Source organism: Lithobates pipiens, unplaced genomic scaffold (genome assembly GCF_037356315.1).
Source record: "Lithobates pipiens isolate NorthernLeopardFrog02 unplaced genomic scaffold, aLitPip1_a1.2 Scaffold_10, whole genome shotgun sequence".
Taxonomy (NCBI): Eukaryota; Metazoa; Chordata; class Amphibia; order Anura; family Ranidae; genus Lithobates; species Lithobates pipiens.
The window spans coordinates 83,669,718-83,689,261 of record NW_027507686.1 but is presented as its reverse complement, the minus strand read 5'-3'; the positions used below and the strand labels follow the sequence as shown (position 1 = coordinate 83,689,261).

Genomic DNA, 19,544 nt, shown 5'->3' with positions numbered 1-19,544 from the left:
CTTTGCTATCAGATACCACTGTAACAAGACAATCAGTGCTATTCACTTTATGTCAGTGTCCACAATCCATACCTCCCAACATTTTGAGATGGGAATGAGGGACACCTACTAGCAAACATATGCAGGCACAGGCCACGCCCCTGCCACACCCCCTTAAAGGAGAATTAACCATAAAAAAGTTTAATTAAATCCACAAGGGCTTTTTTTTTTTTTTTTAACCACTACTATTCCTTTATATTGGCTTTTAGAATTTGGATGAAAGGTTTAGCCTTGGGAAACAATTTCTGAAAGATAAAAAGTTTATTTTATAGACGACTATATAGATCAGACCAAAATGAGGCGGAAGGAGGGATATTGTTCCAAATCAGGGACAGTCCCTCGAAATCAGGGACGGTTGGGAGCTCTGCCCAATGTTATGGCCGATCGGTATATATATTTCGCACACTCTCTATGGTTCTGAAGTTTCATTTCTTGGTCTAAAAGGACCTTTTATTTCGTTTCCTAGAAGAGCACTGATGGCAGTAATGGGTTAAGTTTATAGAGTTCTATTATACGGCTTCCCTCCGATCTCTCGTCCCCCATCCTAGCTGTGTACATGGAGTGCAGCGCCAGTCAGCCCTTCCCACTGCAGTGAGGACGTCCCTGGGAAGGGCCTGCAGTTGTTCTGCTGTCATCATCACTATGTCCGGATCAGAGAGGACGGAGACAGCACCAGGGAGGGATCGGGCTACTCCTTATCACTCTACTCTCTAACCAGGTGAGATCGCTACTTACGTGCTTTACAACCTCTGCTTAGAAGACGCCGATCTTATATTTACCGGATTAATAAACTGATCAACTCCAGTAACCTTCACCAAGCTGCGGGGCACAGCCATGGATCTCTGCCAGGACTAGAACTGCAGAGTTCTTGGTTTCTGGAACCTTTTGCCATGCTGAGTCCTGGAGGAAGGCTTTGCACCATGTGTTGTCACTTGTCATTGTTTGTAGCAGATCGGTGGAAAGCCTTGTTATCAGGATCCGTGCACAGAAATATTGGGGTGATCTGGGGACAGCTGACTATTCTAAGTTCACCCACTTCAGATACAGAGAGCAGGGAGTGGTTGATGGCAGAGGGCTGTATTGGCAATGATGCAGTGCAGGTCTACTCTGTGCTATAGGAAAGGTGCAGTCTTATGTCAGACTTCTGCCTTCACATTTAAAGGGCTCTGCTAAACCTTTGTATAAGAGGTTCAGGATTGTGCTTATTTTAATGAGTGTTGGTGCATACAAAATGTTTTATGATTGATTCTGTGATAGATAACTGAACAGTTTAGCTATGTGCTTGTCCGTTTTCAAGAAATACATTCTATTTATGTAATAATCTGGAGCCGGGGTGTCAAACTCACTTTCATCACGGGCCGTATCAGCAGTATGGGATGACCTCAAAGGGCCGTTTGTATGTGGGGTGCGCTGAGCGCAGAGTTCTGGGGTGTCATGTACAGAATGAAGGGTTTGGGGGTGTGCCATATGCAGACTTCAGGGGTGCGCTGTGTACAGAGTGGAGGGTTTGGAGGAGGAGGGGGGGTGCGCTGTGTACAGAGTGGAGGGTTTGGAGGAGGAGGGGGGGTGCGCTGTGTACAGAGTGGAGGGTTTGGAGGAGGAGGGGGGGGGGGGGGTGCGCTGTGTACAGAGTGGAGGGTTTGGAGGAGGAGGAGGAGGGGGGGTGCGCTGTGTACAGAGTGGAGGGTTTGGAGGTGGAGGGGGGGGTGCGCTGTGTACAGAGTGGAGGGTTTGGAGGAGGAGGGGGGGGGGGGTGCGCTGTGTACAGAGTGGAGGGTTTGGAGGAGGAGGAGGGGGGGTGCGCTGTGTACAGAGTGGAGGGTTTGGAGGAGGAGGGGGGGGGGTGCGCTGTGTACAGAGTGGAGGGTTTGGAGGGGGGGGTGCGCTGTGTACAGAGTGGAGGGTTTGGAGGAGGAGGGGGGGGGGTGCGCTGTGTACAGAGTGGAGGGTTTGGAGGAGGAGGGGGGGGGGTGCGCTGTGTACAGAGTGGAGGGTTTGGAGGAGGAGGGGGGGTGCGCTGTGTACAGAGTGGAGGGTTTGGAGGAGGAGGGGGGGTTCGCTGTGTACAGAGTGGAGGGTTTGGAGGAGGAGGGGGGGGGTGCGCTGTGTACAGAGTGGAGGGTTTGGAGGAGGAGGGGGGGGGGTGCGCTGTGTACAGAGTGGAGGGTTTGGAGGAGGAGGGGGGGGGGTGCGCTGTGTACAGAGTGGAGGGTTTGGAGGAGGAGGGGGGGGGGGGTGCGCTGTGTACAGAGTGGAGGGTTTGGAGGAGGAGGGGGGGGGGGGTGCGCTGTGTACAGAGTGGAGGGTTTGGAGGAGGAGGGGGGGGGTGCGCTGTGTACAGAGTGGAGGGTTTGGAGGAGGAGGGGGGGGGGTGCGCTGTGTACAGAGTGGAGGGTTTGGAGGAGGAGGAGGGGGGGTGCGCTGTGTACAGAGTGGAGGGTTTGGAGGAGGGGGGGTGCGCTGTGTACAGAGTGGAGGGTTTGGAGGAGGGGGGGTGCGCTGTGTACAGAGTGGAGGGTTTGGAGGAGGGGGGGTGCGCTGTGTACAGAGTGGAGGGTTTGGAGGAGGGGGGGTGCGCTGTGTACAGAGTGGAGGGTTTGGAGGAGGGGGGGTGCGCTGTGTACAGAGTGGAGGGTTTGGAGGAGGGGGGGTGCGCTGTGTACAGAGTGGAGGTTTTGGAGGAGGAGGAGGGGGGGTGCGCTGTGTACAGAGTGGAGGGTTTGGAGGAGGAGGAGGGGGGGTGCGCTGTGTACAGAGTGGAGGGTTTGGAGGAGGAGGAGGGGGGGTGCGCTGTGTACAGAGTGGAGGGTTTGGAGGAGGGTGCTGTGTACAGAGTGCAGGGAGATCATTCTTTCTGACTCTCTCTGGAGATCTGTTCCTGCCGTTAGCGCATGCAGGGATCTGTTATATCCAGGAGCCGCTGAGCAAAGCTGTCCTTTCTAAAACGCGTAAGCTTCTGTGTTTACAAGCAACAGCGGAAGAAGAGGTTAAGAGACGGAGGTGCCACAATTTGTCTGCAAAACTGAGGGCCATATGACCGGGCTTGGTGGGCCGGATTCGGCTCACAGGCCTTTTGTTTGCCATATTTGATCTAGAGTGTTAGCTCTGCGTATCAAAAGTGCGCTGAGAACAAAAAAAAAATCCTCCTCGACTGTTGCCTACCTCCTTTTTATATAGCATAGATAATCAGCCAAATGATCAGACTTAGGACCCATTCACACAAGGTGTGGTGCAGTTTTTTTTTCTGCGCTAGATAAACACAAGTTACTGCTAGGGCACATAGAAAGCAATTGTTTTCTAAGTGTCCTGTTCACACCACATTTTTCTGCACTGCATTAAATGGCACCACATGTTACAACAGCATATCCCAACACACTGTGGCACAGTGGTGTAGTGGTTAGCACTCTCACCTAGCAGTAAAAAGTGTCAGTGGTTCAAATCCCAACCACGACTCTACCTGCCTGGAGTTTGCATGTACTCCCTGTGCCTGCGTGGGTTTCCTCCGGGTACTCCGCTTTCCTCCCACACTCCAAAGACATGCAGGTAGGTTAATTGGCTTCTGTCCAAAATTGGCCCTAGTATATGAATAGGGGACCTTGGATTGTGGGCTCCTTGAGGGTAGGGACTGATGTGAGTGTGCAATGTACAGGGATAGGGGTAGACACTCACTCAGGTTGAACTGGATGGACAGTGTCTTTATTCAACCTTACTAACTATGAAACTATGCTGCTGTGCATTGACTAGATGACACTAAATAAAGTTGATTGCAAAAAGAAACGTGCATCATGCTGCTCCCTGCCAGAGTCAACACTGGGCTAGCCTGAATGGTAAAACACTGTTTTATCACACAGACTAGCGTGAATGTAGCCTTACTGAAAAGTGATCCACTGCAGATTGCTTTTCAGAAAGGAGGGCTGCATGTATTAATGAACCCATACTGCTGTAAGGTTACCATTTGTCCCTGTCCCTCAGCAAATAAATACCCATCCCTGGTAGTATTTCTATATTCACAGTGGGCAGGCTCTATTGGTCTTTTGGGCGCTGGGCTTGCTTTCCTTTTCTAGTCTCTAAAATAAACATTTTGCACCCAGCCAATGCCGTCCTCCTGTATAGAGAGGAGACGCTCACATGTGTTGCATTCTGTCTTCTGGCCCAGGGGACCATAGCTCATGTTGTATGGGCTTGGCATGTAACCTCTAGGCTGAGAACCAAGCTGGGGTCCTCAATCGGTTTTTGGGGCCCCAAGCTAGTTAGAAGTGCCCTTTACTTTACTGCTTTCTTTTGGGGACAACACATTTTTGGTATCCAACGTTTCCTATCTGCACTCTGTGCATCACTTAACACGGGAACATGCGCAATATTTTCCTGTAGCGCAGGAAGACGTGATATGTTGTGGCGGGTGCGCTACGGTACCATTCATTCTTGATGACACCCCAAACGCACCAGCCAATGCATGTGCACCAAGTCTCACCATAATGCATGGTAACTTATAGCCGTGTGTTGTGCTGAGATGTGATTTAGAAAAAGATGCCTGCAATTCTTTTGTGCAATCAATTCCTGTTCTGGTGACAACCCAATATTTTGGATTTTGGACATAGACAGCAGTACAGATCTTAGAGGTGTTCCAGTTCATATTCTATTCATATCCAAAATTGAAAAGTAAAATCTTGCCTTTCCTTTTACATTATTGGTGTGTGTGTTTTATTTATTTATTTATATTTATAGGCAAATCGCCATCCCTTACCATGCTGAGGGCATGTGTCCTGATATGGTCCAGAAGGGTAATTGGGTAGCATACGTATCCCCCACCTTTTCTGGATAGTTAGGCTGCATGCTCAAGTTAAGGGTCTGGCATAGATCTTTATGGAGACCTCACACTTTTTTATTTTTTTTTCTGTGTGTATATATGTGAAGACTACCCCTTAAAACCCATACCAGCCCTGAAGTGACTGGTATGGATTTCTTTTTTTAAGGACCCTAATTTTTTTTATTTTTTTTGCATGTAGTAACCCTTTTAAAATCAAGACTAGTGACTTTTGGGGGGATTCTATGTGTGGGTTTTTTTTTTTTTTCTTGCTGTAGGATTTACAAAAATTACAGTTTAAATTGGCAGCAAGGAAAACTGCATTTTGCCAGCTTGGGGGGGGGGGGGGGGGATGGGGAAAAAAAAGCACACAGACCCCTCCAACGTTCCCCTACAATACATATAGACCATTTTAGAGGACCTTTGGGATTTTATTTTTATTTTTTTTAACAAAAGAGAGAGATGTAATTTGCTGCCAATATAAAACTTTCTTTTTTTTTTTTTTTTTTTTTGCGTTGGAAAAAAAATCCCTACTCCCAGCCACTTGAAATTTTTTCAAATTTTGTGCGCTGGTACATATTTCATAGGTTACTTCCCACCCACCCCATGCTATTTTTACACCCCTTTGCCTATTAAAGAGGGGTACCCCCTAAAAAAAAAATTTTAAAGTCAGCAGCTACAAATACTGCAGCTGCTGGCTTTTAATAATCGGACACTTACCTGCCCCAGGGTCCAGCGATGTGGGGGAACGAAGCCCCCCCCTCGCTCCCCGCTCCGCTCGTGGCGCCGTCATGCATACTGTGGGCACCCGGCTGTGGCTTCACAGCCGGGCACCCACTGCGCATGCGCGAGCGGCGCAGGGCGCCGTGATACGCCGTACAGTCACCTGGGACACATGACAGGTCCCAGGTGAATGTGCGGCGTGAGGGGAAGTGATGTCACCAGCCCGGGCAATGAGGAAGGCAGATTACGAGGGACCCCCTAGCAACCGGTATTTAGAGATGAGTAAAAAATTTTTTTTTTGCCAAATATTTTTTTTTAATTTTTTTTACGAATTTTAAGCAGTTTTAATTTTTTGGTGGCAACACCACTTTAACCTAGAAAATGGGCATTTTTTTAATATGACAGGTTTGGCTCCCATTTACATGGGTTTCAGCATCCAAACATCCTTGAAATTTGGTAAACGCCTGCTGAGCCAAATGCCTCATCACTAGTACTGACAGGGAACATTCTGTGATGAGAAGAGAGATGACTTCATCAAGCTCCTGCTGCTGCTTTATTGTCCAGCCACAACAGAATTGCCAATCTCCCACAATTTATTTAACTGACAAAAGACAAAACATTTGCCAGAGCACATTCTCATTGACCATCTGCCTGGCTTTACAATCAAAGTCAAAATAGCACAATGAAATGTAAGAATAACTAACTACGGTTATGAAATACCTGGGGAGCCTCAGAATAGAAGAGAGAGAAGTTCTGTAGTGTCCTTGTGAAAAGGTGGTCATGGTCAAGTTGAGCCTAACAGTGAGAGAGTGGCTTAAAAAAGGAAAGAACTTCACATTTTGGGTGAACTTCCAATTTAAGCTGGCCATACATCTATCACAATTTGGGTGGTTCAGCGGGGACCTGCCGAATTACGATCAGTGTGGCCGCCCCCACTTGATAGAACTTGATAGAATTTTCTTAGAGCAACTGGTGGGGGGGGATCCACTTTGTTTTCTGTTGGCTAAAAAAAAAAAAAAAAAAAGTGTGGTGCTTATACCTTTTTGCCCTTGAGCTGGTGCTGGCTGGTAAAAGGACATTCAGAGGCAGTTGGATGCTTTTTTCAGCTGCCCCTGAACTCATTCAATGTTATCTTATGTGTAAATGTACACAGGTTTGTTTAATGTTGTTTTTAGGCAGTTGCATTTAGAGGCTTTTCTTTGAAGGCAAAAAAAAAATGAGTTCAGACTCTAAACGCGGTACTGGCATTTAGCCACATTTTTGTTTAAAAATGCTTCTAAAGTTGCCCTATTTAAAATGATAGCAAATGATGGAAAAACCACAAAAAAATATTTTAAAAACTTGTAATTGCTTGTTTTGCTTCATCGACCATTTATATACCTATAATGAGCCCATGATCCAATCCAATACACCACTAGTATAATTGACCTATATGTTAGATTTTAGCCAGATGACCCCAACATTGAGCTTCACCCCCGACTTGATCATAGTTGCATGAAATCTAATATCTGGCTTTTTTAAGTGCATTTTTCCCTCGTGTTAAATTCTAGGTAGCTTTGACAATGATTAGGGTTTTCCCCGTGAAGAACAAGTTTCTGGTTATGGTTTCTGGATGGGGTTTCCCATTTAGGGTTAGGGGGCTTATGTTTAGGGTTTTCCCCTTGCAAAACAAGGTTAGGATATTATGGTTAGGGTTTTCCCCTTGAAGAACAAGTTACAAAAAACAGTTTAAGGTTATGGTTTCCAGTTAGAGGGTTATAGTTAAGGTTTTCCCCTTGAAGAACAAGTTTAGCGTTAGGGTTTCTGGGCCTCGCACGTGATTTCTGACGTCTTTCCAGCCTCATCAACAGCATCGGCAGGAGCATTTCCTCACATATGCTCATTATGGGTTCCATAGTAAAAACACCGAAATTGAAGTAAATACAAGTACACTGCTCCTCTCTCAGCTGCTGCTACTCACTCTGGTCTCACAGAATGGCTGCAATGGTTAAACAATGATTTTTATTTTTTTTGGGCTTTGAGAGGTTCCTACGATATATCTTAATTAAAACGCTTCTAGATGCAAATGCAGCATGCAAGCGCGGCTAAACGGGTGTTTTTAAACGCCGGTTTCAAGCTGTCAAAAAAATCGTTCTGAGGAGGTTGCTTCAGCATCCTGTATACATTAAGCCTAATAGGATCAAATGTTCTAGTCATGCAGGGCATGTCAAGGCAAGGGGTAGAGGGGTTGAAAGACTATTTGCCTAATCTGCTCAGTACACATCCTATCTTTGTTACTATTAATGAATGGAACAACATGTAGGTTAATATAACATTTCAAATGTTTCTAAAAAACGGTTATTTTTTTTTTTCTATTGCTTTTTAAGTGGCAGTTATTCTCTTTTTTTTTTTTCTTTCAGGATTAGCAACAATGGGTGAAATGTCAACCACATCATCAGGTGAGTCGTCTGCTTGTGTGCCTAATGTACAAGCTCATTCTACTTTCCTACAGGAATAATGCCCATTGTTACTCAAGGCAGCCCCTTTTTTATTTATTTTTTTTCTCCAGTTTTATTAAAGTGGAGTAAGGTTGCCAATCTGCCACAAATTTTCTTTTTGACAAAAATTCTTTTTTTTTTTTATTTTTATTTTTATTGACGGCCTCAAATATAACAAATTCCCATTTCAAATTTAAACCGTATTTAATCTTAATTTATAAATTCCTACTCTATGCCAAACCCCCCCCCCAAGGATGTGAAAGGGTGATAGTGTTACATAACATACAATATCACACTGCTGCTGCATTCAGTTAAATATAAAACAAAAAGGAAACCTGAATTAAAAAAAAAAAATACACATCCCCAGTGTAGCGCTATATGCAAATATAAACCAAAGCAAGAGAACCCCCTATGATGGACTTTTAAGGCACAACTAACTAAAATAGGAGTATTTCAGTAAAGAATTTTATTAATTATTAAACACATTGAGTAGAATATAATAAAAAGGAATGTATTATCCATCCATACCATTATCACCATCTCCTAACATGACAAATATGATCCTCTTGCCACCAACGCGTTTCGGACTACAGATATCTCCTTCAGGGATGTTTATTGAAGAGGAAAATATGTCTATAATATAATTTGAAAAACAGTAAGTATATAGCAACATGAAAATATACATGCATACTATGGCTAACAATTCATACAATCGATTAAAGGGTACACTTACATATATTTTGGTGGCGTGGTAGATTAGCATTCCATCATGTTGCATTTAAAAACAAAGCAAGCATCAAAAAGAACTGTGCTTGCTGACTTTCTGCTTCAATATCTCAAGCAAAGGGATTCTTAAAACTGCATAATGTATCTATCCCAAAGAGTCGCTTCCCCGTCCTCTCTTAACCCCACAGAGGAGGAGTGGCCAGAGGAACTCGCTGGGGTCAGAGTGAAATCCTTGTTTTTAAATGTAATATGATGGAATGTTACATTTGATTGTATAATTGTTATCCAAAGTATGCATGTATATTTTATACTCCGAAACCTGTTGGGTGCAAGAGGATCATATTTGTCATGTTAGGAGATGGTAATGCTATGGATGGATAATATATTCCCTTTTCATATGCATATACTAAATGTGTTTAATGATTAATAAAATTCTTTCCTGAAATACTCTTAAATACTCCTATTTTAATTTGGTGTGCCTTTAAAAGTGCATCATGGGAGGTTCTCTTGCTTTGGCTCTAATACTAGATGTGGCACTATAAAACACATAGAACGTGCCTGGGACAAGAACATCAAAACTGTGCACCAATGATTCCTGTGCTCCCTACCTTATGTAAGTTCCCATAACACTGTTCTGATTCCATGCTTGCATGTTCAGCATCATTTGGTCCCCCTACAGAGGCATGCGCGATAACATGGTGTTGCCCCTGTAAAATCTGGGTTATCCCAAAGACAATTCTGATTGAGCCCAAGCCATGACCTCACACAAGGTGAAGCTGCTACTCTAACCACGCACAGTAGCAGCTTTTGCACAATAGCACAGTGGCGCTGGGCCTCTGAAAATGGCAACCGCTTTGGGCAAAAAAAACACAAAAACAAACAAAAAAAAAAAATAAATAAAAAAAAGCTTGCTTCCACAAGTAGTAAACACAAGACCTTATCTTAAAGCGGGATTCCACTGCCGTTTTTTTTTTTTTTTTTTTACCTGTGTCACTGTTGGGCGATTCCTACCGGGTCTTTGCAGCCACGATCGGCGTCTTTTTAACCCCTGGCGTGACGATTTCATTGCTAAGGAAAACTTTTAAAAAAGCAGTCCGGCGGTTTCCATTTTCACTGTGGGCGTTTGAAGCCCACAGGCATTTACTTCCTGGATGCGATGACACTGAGCTCCCAGCATCCACTGCTCCATCTCGCACATGCTCATTGAGTGTCCTCTTTGTTTTCCTTCCTTTTGTCTCCTGTGCTATAGTGGTAATGGCTGATAGAGCTGCCTGCCCACTTTCAAAATGGCAATTTCAGCTTGACTGTGTCCCCCATGGATTCCTGGGAAATAGCTAAAAAAGTTCCCAGGGATCATTACGAAGCCGATAAACACGCCTACTCCCACGGGAGGAGAGCCCAGAAGTCGGCATAAACATTAAAAATAAAAGGTAAATACTGCATATTATTTTATTTCAATGGTCATAACTGCATCTATGTTCCAAAGCCATTTGAATAAGATGAACTTGCAATTTTCTGTACAAAACCACTTTAAGATTTGTTCAGCTGCTGCTGTAGTGTAAGGGTGCTGGGTGAGCGTTAATGAAAAATGCACTGAGCAGTTTTTGCTATTTGTGCATGATCACCAATCTGCCACCATCCCTTTAACCCCCCACCACTGCTGTAGTGAAGGAGGAGCAGCATAGGAAATAGGAAGAAGTGCTGATGGATGTTTAGGTATTCCCCTCCAACACTCTGCCAGGACAGCTGCCTCTGAGCTCAGTTCAATGCAAATAAGCGTTATTGGCAGGGCCAAATACATTTCAGCATTGGCAAAGCAGTTGTTTGTAGAGGGGAGAGGGGGGGGGGGCTAGTTGGCTCTAGGGCAGCCTTTTGGAGGGGTAAGGAGTAATGCAACGAGGGTAGAGGTGTGTGTGTGTGTGTGTCTCTCCATGTAAAGGATTTTTCAGTCCTCTGTTTTTGATGTCCTTCTCAGTCTGTAACATGCTGTCGCATATTGTGCAGCTATCAGTAGAATTTGACATTTCCTATTTTCTATAAAATTGAAGTTCAGGATGAGAGCGGAGAGTCTCTGAAAGTGAGTATTCCTCACTGATGAGTACTTGGGATATTGTTCTCACCACTTCCAACACCCTCTACCACTCTTACCTCTCTTCCAGGGCTGCCCTCCCATCGCCCCACCAGAGCCATTCCACCACTCTGCACCTCTACCACAGCCTTCACGCTCTTTTTTTCACTACTTTACCAAACCACCACCCACTTTTTGCCAGCACCTTCACCTATGCTATCACCAGTACAGCCACCAATCCCCTCCCCTCACAGCCTTACTGGATTTCTCGAATTCCCATGATCAACGTTGTATAGTCAGTCGTATTTTTTTTTTTTTTTTTACTTTATTTCTTTATTTGACATATTTCAATATAGCAGACCAAGTTATAACAGACCAAGTTACAGCATCAGTATATATTTTACAATTTTGTTTCCTTATACCGCTAGTACGTCCTTTCCTCATTTTCCTATTTGTTTCGATTGATCTGTGCAAAACATCTTTTTTATATATATATTTTTTTCTCTTTTCTTTCTTACTTGCCACTATCATATATACTTCCTAACCATCCTTTAGACACGAGTATTTACATACACATAAAAAATAAATTAAAAAAAAGCCACGCACTCACCGGGCGACAAATCCATATCGTCGTTTCCATAGTGAGTTATATACCACAAGCTGACAAAGGAGAAGATTGTTTCTACCCACATCTTTTATCGTTACAATTTTTTATTTTGTTTTTTTTCCTGCCCTCTGGTATAACCCTCTACCCCGTTGTCCTTTGAATACCGTGTTTACTGTCCCACTCAACAGAAAAAAACTGTACTAACCACTCAATACAGACTCCCCCCATTACTAGTGAGAGTGGAGCTAATCAGTCGTATTTCTGACTATATTTTGCTACTGTGATGGCCTGTTTTGAGATGGAGATGTAAAAAGATAGGGAAACAATGCAGAAATAAAATAAACTTGCCGCTCTGTCTACATCTGTGTAAATACTATTCACAGATGTGCTAATGATAAAATATATATAATCTAAATAGACAATATATGTACTGAGTGAATATATATTTATTAATATAGTGTATGTATCTCTGTTGGAGATTTTAAACAACCTGTATGATACCAAAGTGCAAATGTTGAATCAAAAAGGTGCCCAAGTACTGATGCATAAATCAAAAATTTAAATGCAACTATTCATTTCAAACAATCTAAAAAAAATGAAATAAAAACAAATTGTCCTGTGCTCAAACACTAGTATCCAGTGCTCCAAAACAAACAAAATTGTCAGTGACAGTACTTCACAGATGGAAAATCCTTAAAATAGTGGTGGGGAATGTGAATCAAATGGCCAAGAATTTGGGGCCAACATAAGGGTATTCAATTTTTAACTTTTTTATGAAACTCTTATTTTGTGAATACTGTAATAGTATTTGAATCATGTTTATCTCTTGGACCACTAACTTATTTCCTTTTTTAAAGTGATTGTAAACATTCAGATAAAAAAAAAAAAACACAACCCATCAATCATGTTATACTCACGTCCTCTATGCAATGGGTTTGCACAGAGCAGCTCCGATTTTCCTCTTTTCTTATCCCCTGCTGGCACTCCTGTCTCCCCACGCTAAGTGCCCCCATAGAAAGCCACTTGAGGTGCTATGAAGGCACTTGCGGGTGCCCACTCCCAAGCATGTTCTGTAGGTCCATAAGAGCGTGGCACGGCCCTGCCCCCTGCTCCCTCCTCACTGGCTGTGATTGACAGCAGTGGGAGCCAATAGAGGTAGACAGCCAAGAAAGCCTCATCTCTTGTGCACATCACTAGATCGAGTAAGTATGGGGGGGGGGGGGGGAAGCAGCACACTTTTTTACAATAATGCAATACCTTCGGCCTTTAGAACCACTTAAGTGAGGCCATGGGTGATATCTATAAAATTGTTTAGATGCAGAATGAATTATTAACTAGAGAAGAAAGCATTTACAGTAGGTTCAGACTTGCTGCATCAGTAGCATTAGAAGACATGTAATGGGCTAAGCACTGGCAGATGAAAAATGATCCAGGATTATAAAACCACTAAATTTTTTTTCTACCATACTTAAAACACACTGACCCTAATGCTGATACACTGACATTCTCTAAACTAGATGAAGTCCTAATCTATATAAATATTTACAGCTTTTTTTTTAATTTCCATTTCAATATTTCTTGGTTTTCAACATATTTTGAATACAGAAGAAAAGGGAAAGGACATTTTAACATTCATAGGTAGTGGTACAAGTACAGAGTAAAATGATCAATAATGATGTATTTAAGTTGGAAGGAATAAAGTGGTTTATCTGTAGGGGTAAGTGTAGTAATCTGAGTTGGATAAGCCATATTCTATCTGTAGGGATCAAAAAATTCTGGGAGCTTGTCCTATCATAAGGTCATCTATTCCCTTTCCACCCATCTAGTTACATTTAAGTCAGGTATGATAGTGGGTAAGCTTAAAAGCGGTAGGGGGAGTGAAGTAGGTGTGAAATCTTGGAAGGGAGTAGTTAGGAGTGATTTCCAAGCCTGAAGAGAGGCCCTTATAGTAGGGGACAATGATGTAGCTGGTAGGGATTTGTGTTGGCTGGCAAAAGAAGTGATGGAGATTATGTCCCTGCGTTTGGGTTCTTTCAAGTTCTTCCCATTTAGTACTGTTAGAATGAGGAAACCATATTTTAAGTTGTGCTAAGATTGAAGCTGTGTAGTAATCCAACTGTGTAGTAGTCCCACTTCCCCTGTTTTCCTAGTTGTAGTCAATCTAGAGAATGCGAATCTCATGTTCCGGCCTTGTCATAGATACCGGTTTACCATCGATTGGGCAGTTGCAAAAAAAAAAAAGAAAGGTACCAGTTACTTTCCGGTAGCTGTCTTTCTGGGAAATCTTCCAGGACGGCACACCTGAGAGATGAGAGGCTCCTCCCTACAGGAAACGCAATCAATCGACAGTTTTAAGTCTCCACCCTTCCCCTTGATCCTCAGTTTGTAGAGCCTGAACCTGGTTCACAAGGGAAATCATTCCTCAAAGGCACTCACCTTCTAGTGTTCTACAATTTTCCCCCCTCCAACGGGCGGGAAGTAGGCCTGCCGTCCTGAAAGATTTCCCAGAAAGCCAGCTACCGGTAAGTAACTAACTGGTACCTTTCTCAAGTCCTCTTCCAGGACGGCACACCTGAGAGGATATACAACTATTTCAGGCCTACCTTACAGTGGGGCCACTGCAAGACTCTCTTGGTTCTGCAGTGAGCTTTACCTCCACTCCATATGCTTGATGAAGGTATCTTAGCTGGATCATGCGGCTGATCTGCGGTCTGCTCCACAGATGTGCCTGCCTTTTCCGCTTCGGATGCAGTATCTAGGTGGAATGGGCTCTTAAAGATGGAATCAGAAAACATGTTAAACTTGTAGGTCTCACACATCTAACAACCATGGCCTATTGTGCCTGTAGGTGCTACTTGGAACCACTAAAAAGATAAATTGGAGACCTTTGTTGTAAGACAAGGACACTACATTAATCAATAAGAGGGCCTGTCTTGACACTACCCTGTTCAGGGAAATAAAACTGCAAAAAGGGGGGGGGGGGGGGCCTGACAGACAACCTTCTTTTTTGTTCCTTTTTATCTTTACGTCAGCAAAGACTAAAGGGAAGCCTACTTAAGGGTAATAGATTAACAGAAGCTTGAACCCTGGGTTTAAGGCATGCCCAATCTATGGCTTTACTTACGGAGATTAAAGTCCCTAGCAGGAGTAGACTACCCATATGGCTATGTCCAGTTTTGCTAAAAGGGCGAAATGAAGGCCATGCACCGAGCTGAAACCTATTCGATCGGGTATACATCTTTATACTTCATCCTCAGGCCCTAATACTTCTCTGAACAGAACTCTCCAAGTTCTTAATAAACAGGGCGATTCATTATCCCCTTCCTCCAGTGTCCCATAACCCTACAGGGCTTCAAACCTAAGAAATGGTTCTGGCATCCCTGAATGTAAGGGGTCGAGGTTTTCTGACATCTGCAGCCCGAACACCTGCCCCCTCCATGGAAAAGAAGGCTGAAATACAAAAGGTGATACATGTAGTATTAATATCACAAATAAAAAGATTATAGATTGTGGGCACGGCACAATAGATTTAGACAGAAAGGACACAAGCATAGACAACAATGTTGTGTACCTGAGTGTGACTAGCTAAACCGATATATCAAATATGGGAAGAGACCCAAATCTGAACCTCAATGTAGACAAACAGTCCTCAGTCTAGTTTTCTGATGTGCTGCCAAGATGTAAAAACATTAAGACACAAGCAAACCCTTAATGCTGCGTATTTCTGAAGTGCAGCTAGCTAGGTCATAACTGATATACAAATACAGAAAGGACAGGAACCCCCTTTACTGTTGTGTGTTACTGATATACAGCAAAACAAGGCTATAAATATAAAGACAGACCCAAACTTCTATGGTGCGTATTTCTGACAAACCACCAAATACAGTTCTAAGATCAATATGAACACCAACTCCCGTGTTGTGCATTTCTGCTATGCCACAGGGTAAAATATGGAACACAAGACAATCCTTTCTGTCATGCACTTCTGTAGTGTAGTTCAGATAGAACCAACACTGAGAAAAGACACAAGCAACCTGCAGCATTGTGTTTTTCTGAAACGGAAAGCACCAACAAGCTTCCATCTTGAGTATTTTTGCTGTGCAACAACATAAAAGCAGACACCGAGGAAAAAGACAGACAGCCTTTACAGCTGCAATCTTTCTGGTCTACTGCAAAATAATACAATAACGCCATGAGTATTCCTGCTGTGTAGCAAAACCTCAACCAGAAGGGACAGATGAGCTTGGGGCTCCCACACCCGTGTGACCCAACCTGCGACTTGGGACTGCAAGACGCATGAGAAGTCATACACTATGGCTTCCAATGGGTACCATTCAGGTCTGTGCGACTCCAGCAGTCCCCAATTCCTGGATCCACAGACCTCAAGATTACACAGGTCACAGGGAAAAATTTCAGGTCAAACAAGTGAGGGGTCCCCAATGCTGTGACTCCCTGGAGGAGTGCAGCCAACAACCCCCTGCTGTGTATCCCTAAGATGCAGAAAGGTAGATCAATGAGAAACACTGCTCACTGCTGTGCCTGATGTACAAACGATAAGGCAGTAAATATAGGACATACAGGACACAAACATTCAATCTTTGTGTATGTCTGATGTGTAGCAATATACCAATACTGAGCAGAGATGCCAGCATCCTCAATGTGTCTCTCAGCTGAGCAGCAAAAACAAAATCAGAAAAAGACAAGCAACCTTCACTGCTGTGTCCTTTATGATATGTAGCCAACAAGGCAGTATATGCAAGACATAAAAAAGGACAGACAACCTTCAATCTTGTATATGTCTGATGTGCAACAATATAACAATTCTGAATAGAGATAGCACATCCATATTGAAGCGATTTGGCCTTGCGACTTAACATGTCAAATCGCATGGCTAAAATCAGCACGACACCACTTTGTGGTGCTACACGGATTACCAAAGGCAGTATATGTACTACACCTGGCAGGGGTTCAACTTGTATTTCTGCTATGTAGCCCAACAAATTTGAACCATCAATTTTCACTGCTGCCTTTCTAATAAGGCAGTAATACAGGACACAAAACACCACAGACAGACCTCAATCTTGTGTATGTCTGATGTGCAGCAATATAACCATTATGAGCAGAGATGTCGCAAATCTCAATGTGTATTTCTGCTCTGCCACAAAAACATCCCAGAAAGGACAAACCTTCACTACTGAGGTCTACTGGTGTGCAGCCAATGAGGAGTCATGGTCTATCCCTTTATGAAATAACCAACAGGCAATTTATTTCATAGGCATAGCCTGGGCTGTAGATACTAAACCTTCACCACCAGTGAAGGAACAAATCCCAAAATGGTTGGACACCCTACTGTAGTAGTTGTTGTCCTACCTTACCTCCATGAGCAAACACTAGCCAGCTCATACCAAGGTGGGGCTGATTAGCAACTAGCCCAGCCCTAGAAACCAATTTAAGACTCTAGAAGAGGTGGTTACCAATTTACCCTGGGGGTAAATAGCTACTTGCAGGATTCAAACAAGCAATTATGTAGCTCTTGCATAGGTTTGCACAGAAAATCCTCAATTAAAAGGATGCAGGAAGTGATCTATGGTGAATCGCCTTTAGATCTTCCACTGGGTGGATTGTAGCCCAAACCAACAAAAAAGGTTTTTCTTACCTCCTACACTATAATATAACCACAGTGTAAAGGTGGAGTGGGAGGTTGGAGCTTATGAAAGTTACCTATAGCAAGCAACCCCCAAAAAGGAGCATCTGTCACAAGGGAACCCCTACTGTGCCACACAGAAGCTTGGTCCCTGCCCATCCTTGAATGTTGGGTCAGCTTTTAAGCATCTTGAAGCAACTTCAGATTCCTAGCAGCTGGGCTAATGGGGCCGGTAACCTAGTGCACCTGCTGACCAGGGGAGCTTTTGAATCCACCAACCACTGCCCAATTGATAACTTGTTCAGTGGTATACCTGGCCTCTAAGTAACTTTGTATCTACCAGGTCCCCTCTGTATGCTATATTCATCCCTACTAATGTACCACGACTGGGCATGTAGGGAGAGGCTGGCAACCTACTGCTGTGATAACCACAGTGTGTCTGCTGTAAGAGGGAGCTGTGGCTGGTGGTTTTAGCAGTGGCGTCTGGGCTATTTGTATCCCGACCCCAGGTTCTGCACTGCACCAGTCAGTATATACACGGGGAAGGGGAGCAATGGCTTACCTATCCCTTTCCCATCTGAGGTGGTTTAGGCACACTCATTCCTCTGCACCACCTGTCCACCATACAGCATATCTGATGTAAGAGGGAGCTGCGGCTGGTGTTTTTAGCAGAAGCTTCAGGGCTATTTGAATCCAGATCTCAGGGGAGATTATCTCAAATGCCCAGATTCCCTCTGGCTGGAATTGGGGAGTTTGCAGATAAATTCCCAAGGCAAAGGAAAGTACTCACCGTTGTCGTCTTCCCCTTTTGCCACAGCCAGCGGGCTTGTTTTTCCATCCTTATGGTCCACACGCAAGGAGGATAGCCGCCAAAGTGCCCCCCCCCCCCCATAGGGAGGTGCAAGGTTAGGCTGTGTCCTGCACTGTACCAGTCAGTATATACACATGGGGGGGGCGGCGGCGGCAATGCCTTCCGTTCCTAATTCCCATCTGAGGTGGTTAAGGCAGACATCCAACTTAGTGAACTGCTGCCTCCTCGCTCTAGCGCAAGGAGGATGTGGGCGCCTGCTCCTGCTGACTCTCAGCCTTCCCTCCTGGGTAAGAACGCCGCCATTTTCCCGAAGTTTAAAAATGGCGCGGGTGCTTGTTGCCGCGCCCTCTCCGGCAGCCCATGTGAGCTACCGGGGGCCCAGGAGTCGGGGACACTATCCCCCTGGAAAGAACCGATGGCCAGCACCCCCGTCTGAACAGCCACCTGGACAGGTAAGGAGGGGAGACAGGATAATGGCCCCTGAAGTTCTGGGTACACCACTGTACCCAGGGTCCTTCAGCTCTCAGGGGGGCTCTTCCAATTTTTGCTGCCCCCCCTGAGGAAAAGATAGGGGAACCCCCCCCCCCCCCCCCAGGAAGGACAAGAATATCCTACCAGACCCAGAGTCTTCCTAAGCTTGTGGTCCAGCTTCCAATAGGGGAGACCACCAGCCCCAGGCTTCGGGTCATTTGGAAAAAAACAAACAGTTTTGCTGTGTAGGGAGAAACGCCATCAAAAACTGAGGATCAAGGGGAAGGGTGGGGACTTAAAACAGCAATTGATTGTGTTTCCTGTAGGGAGGAGCCTCCTGGAAGATGACTTGAGGAAAAAAAAAAAGAGTTGGGTACAGGGATAGTGAGTGTTCTTTATAGGTACAGGAAATGAGGAAGGGGAATCCTCTTAAAGACTGCTAAATGACCCGACCAGGAGAGTTTGGTTTTAGCTAGGTCTTGAAGTTTGGAGCGTAATTTGTCTAGGAATGGGGGGGAAAAGTTTGCTTTGAACAGTTCTTCCATTCTTGGCGTTAGTTTGATGCTTAAATAGTTTATCCCTGTGGCACTCCGCATGTACGGATACATTTCTTTTGTATAGGAGGGGGGACGTTAAGTCGTAGAATATAAGATTTGTTCTTGTTTAATTTGTGATGGGAAAGGCAATTAAACCTTTTCAATACTTGGTGTACCGAAGCCAAGGAGGTCTCCACCTCTGAGCATGAGAATGATGTCATCTGCAAACAAGCTGATGGTATGTGATGAGTTGTGGAACCTGAAGCTTGTGATGCGAGGGGGATTGTGAATGTGACTAGCCAGAGGTTCCATGAGTAAAATTAAAGATTAATGGCTAGAGTGGGCATCCCTGGCGAGTCCCATTCGTGATGTTAAATGGTGTGGAAAGGACGCCAGAAGGTTTAGTATATAAAGCCAAAATTGCTGAGAATTTCAGACCTCAAAAGCCATTTAATACCTTGGCCAAGTACCCCAAATTAATTTGGTCTAGGGCCAGAAGCAGAGAAGCGATCTGTGCATTTTTGCATGGTGGATGATTATTAGACGTCTCGTGGCATCAGTAGTCTGGCGTCCTTTGGTAGACCCTAATTGGTCTGGGTGTATAAGCTGAGGGAGAATATGTATTAATCGCAGAGAAA

The 19,544-nt window shown here is 44.3% G+C and overlaps 1 protein-coding gene across 1 annotated transcript in view; it reads left to right on the top strand.

The window, feature by feature from the left end:
- The first annotated feature begins 602 nt into the window (after window positions 1-602).
- Window positions 603-19,544, top strand: part of LOC143933495 (transmembrane protein 272-like) — a 136,540-nt gene continuing 117,598 nt past the window's right edge. The window contains exons 1-2 of the mRNA XM_077456413.1: window positions 603-757; window positions 7,966-8,004. Of these exons, the coding sequence (XP_077312539.1) occupies window positions 7,977-8,004 (28 nt within the window). The 5' untranslated portion in view covers window positions 603-757; window positions 7,966-7,976. The remainder of the gene's footprint in view (window positions 758-7,965; window positions 8,005-19,544) is intronic.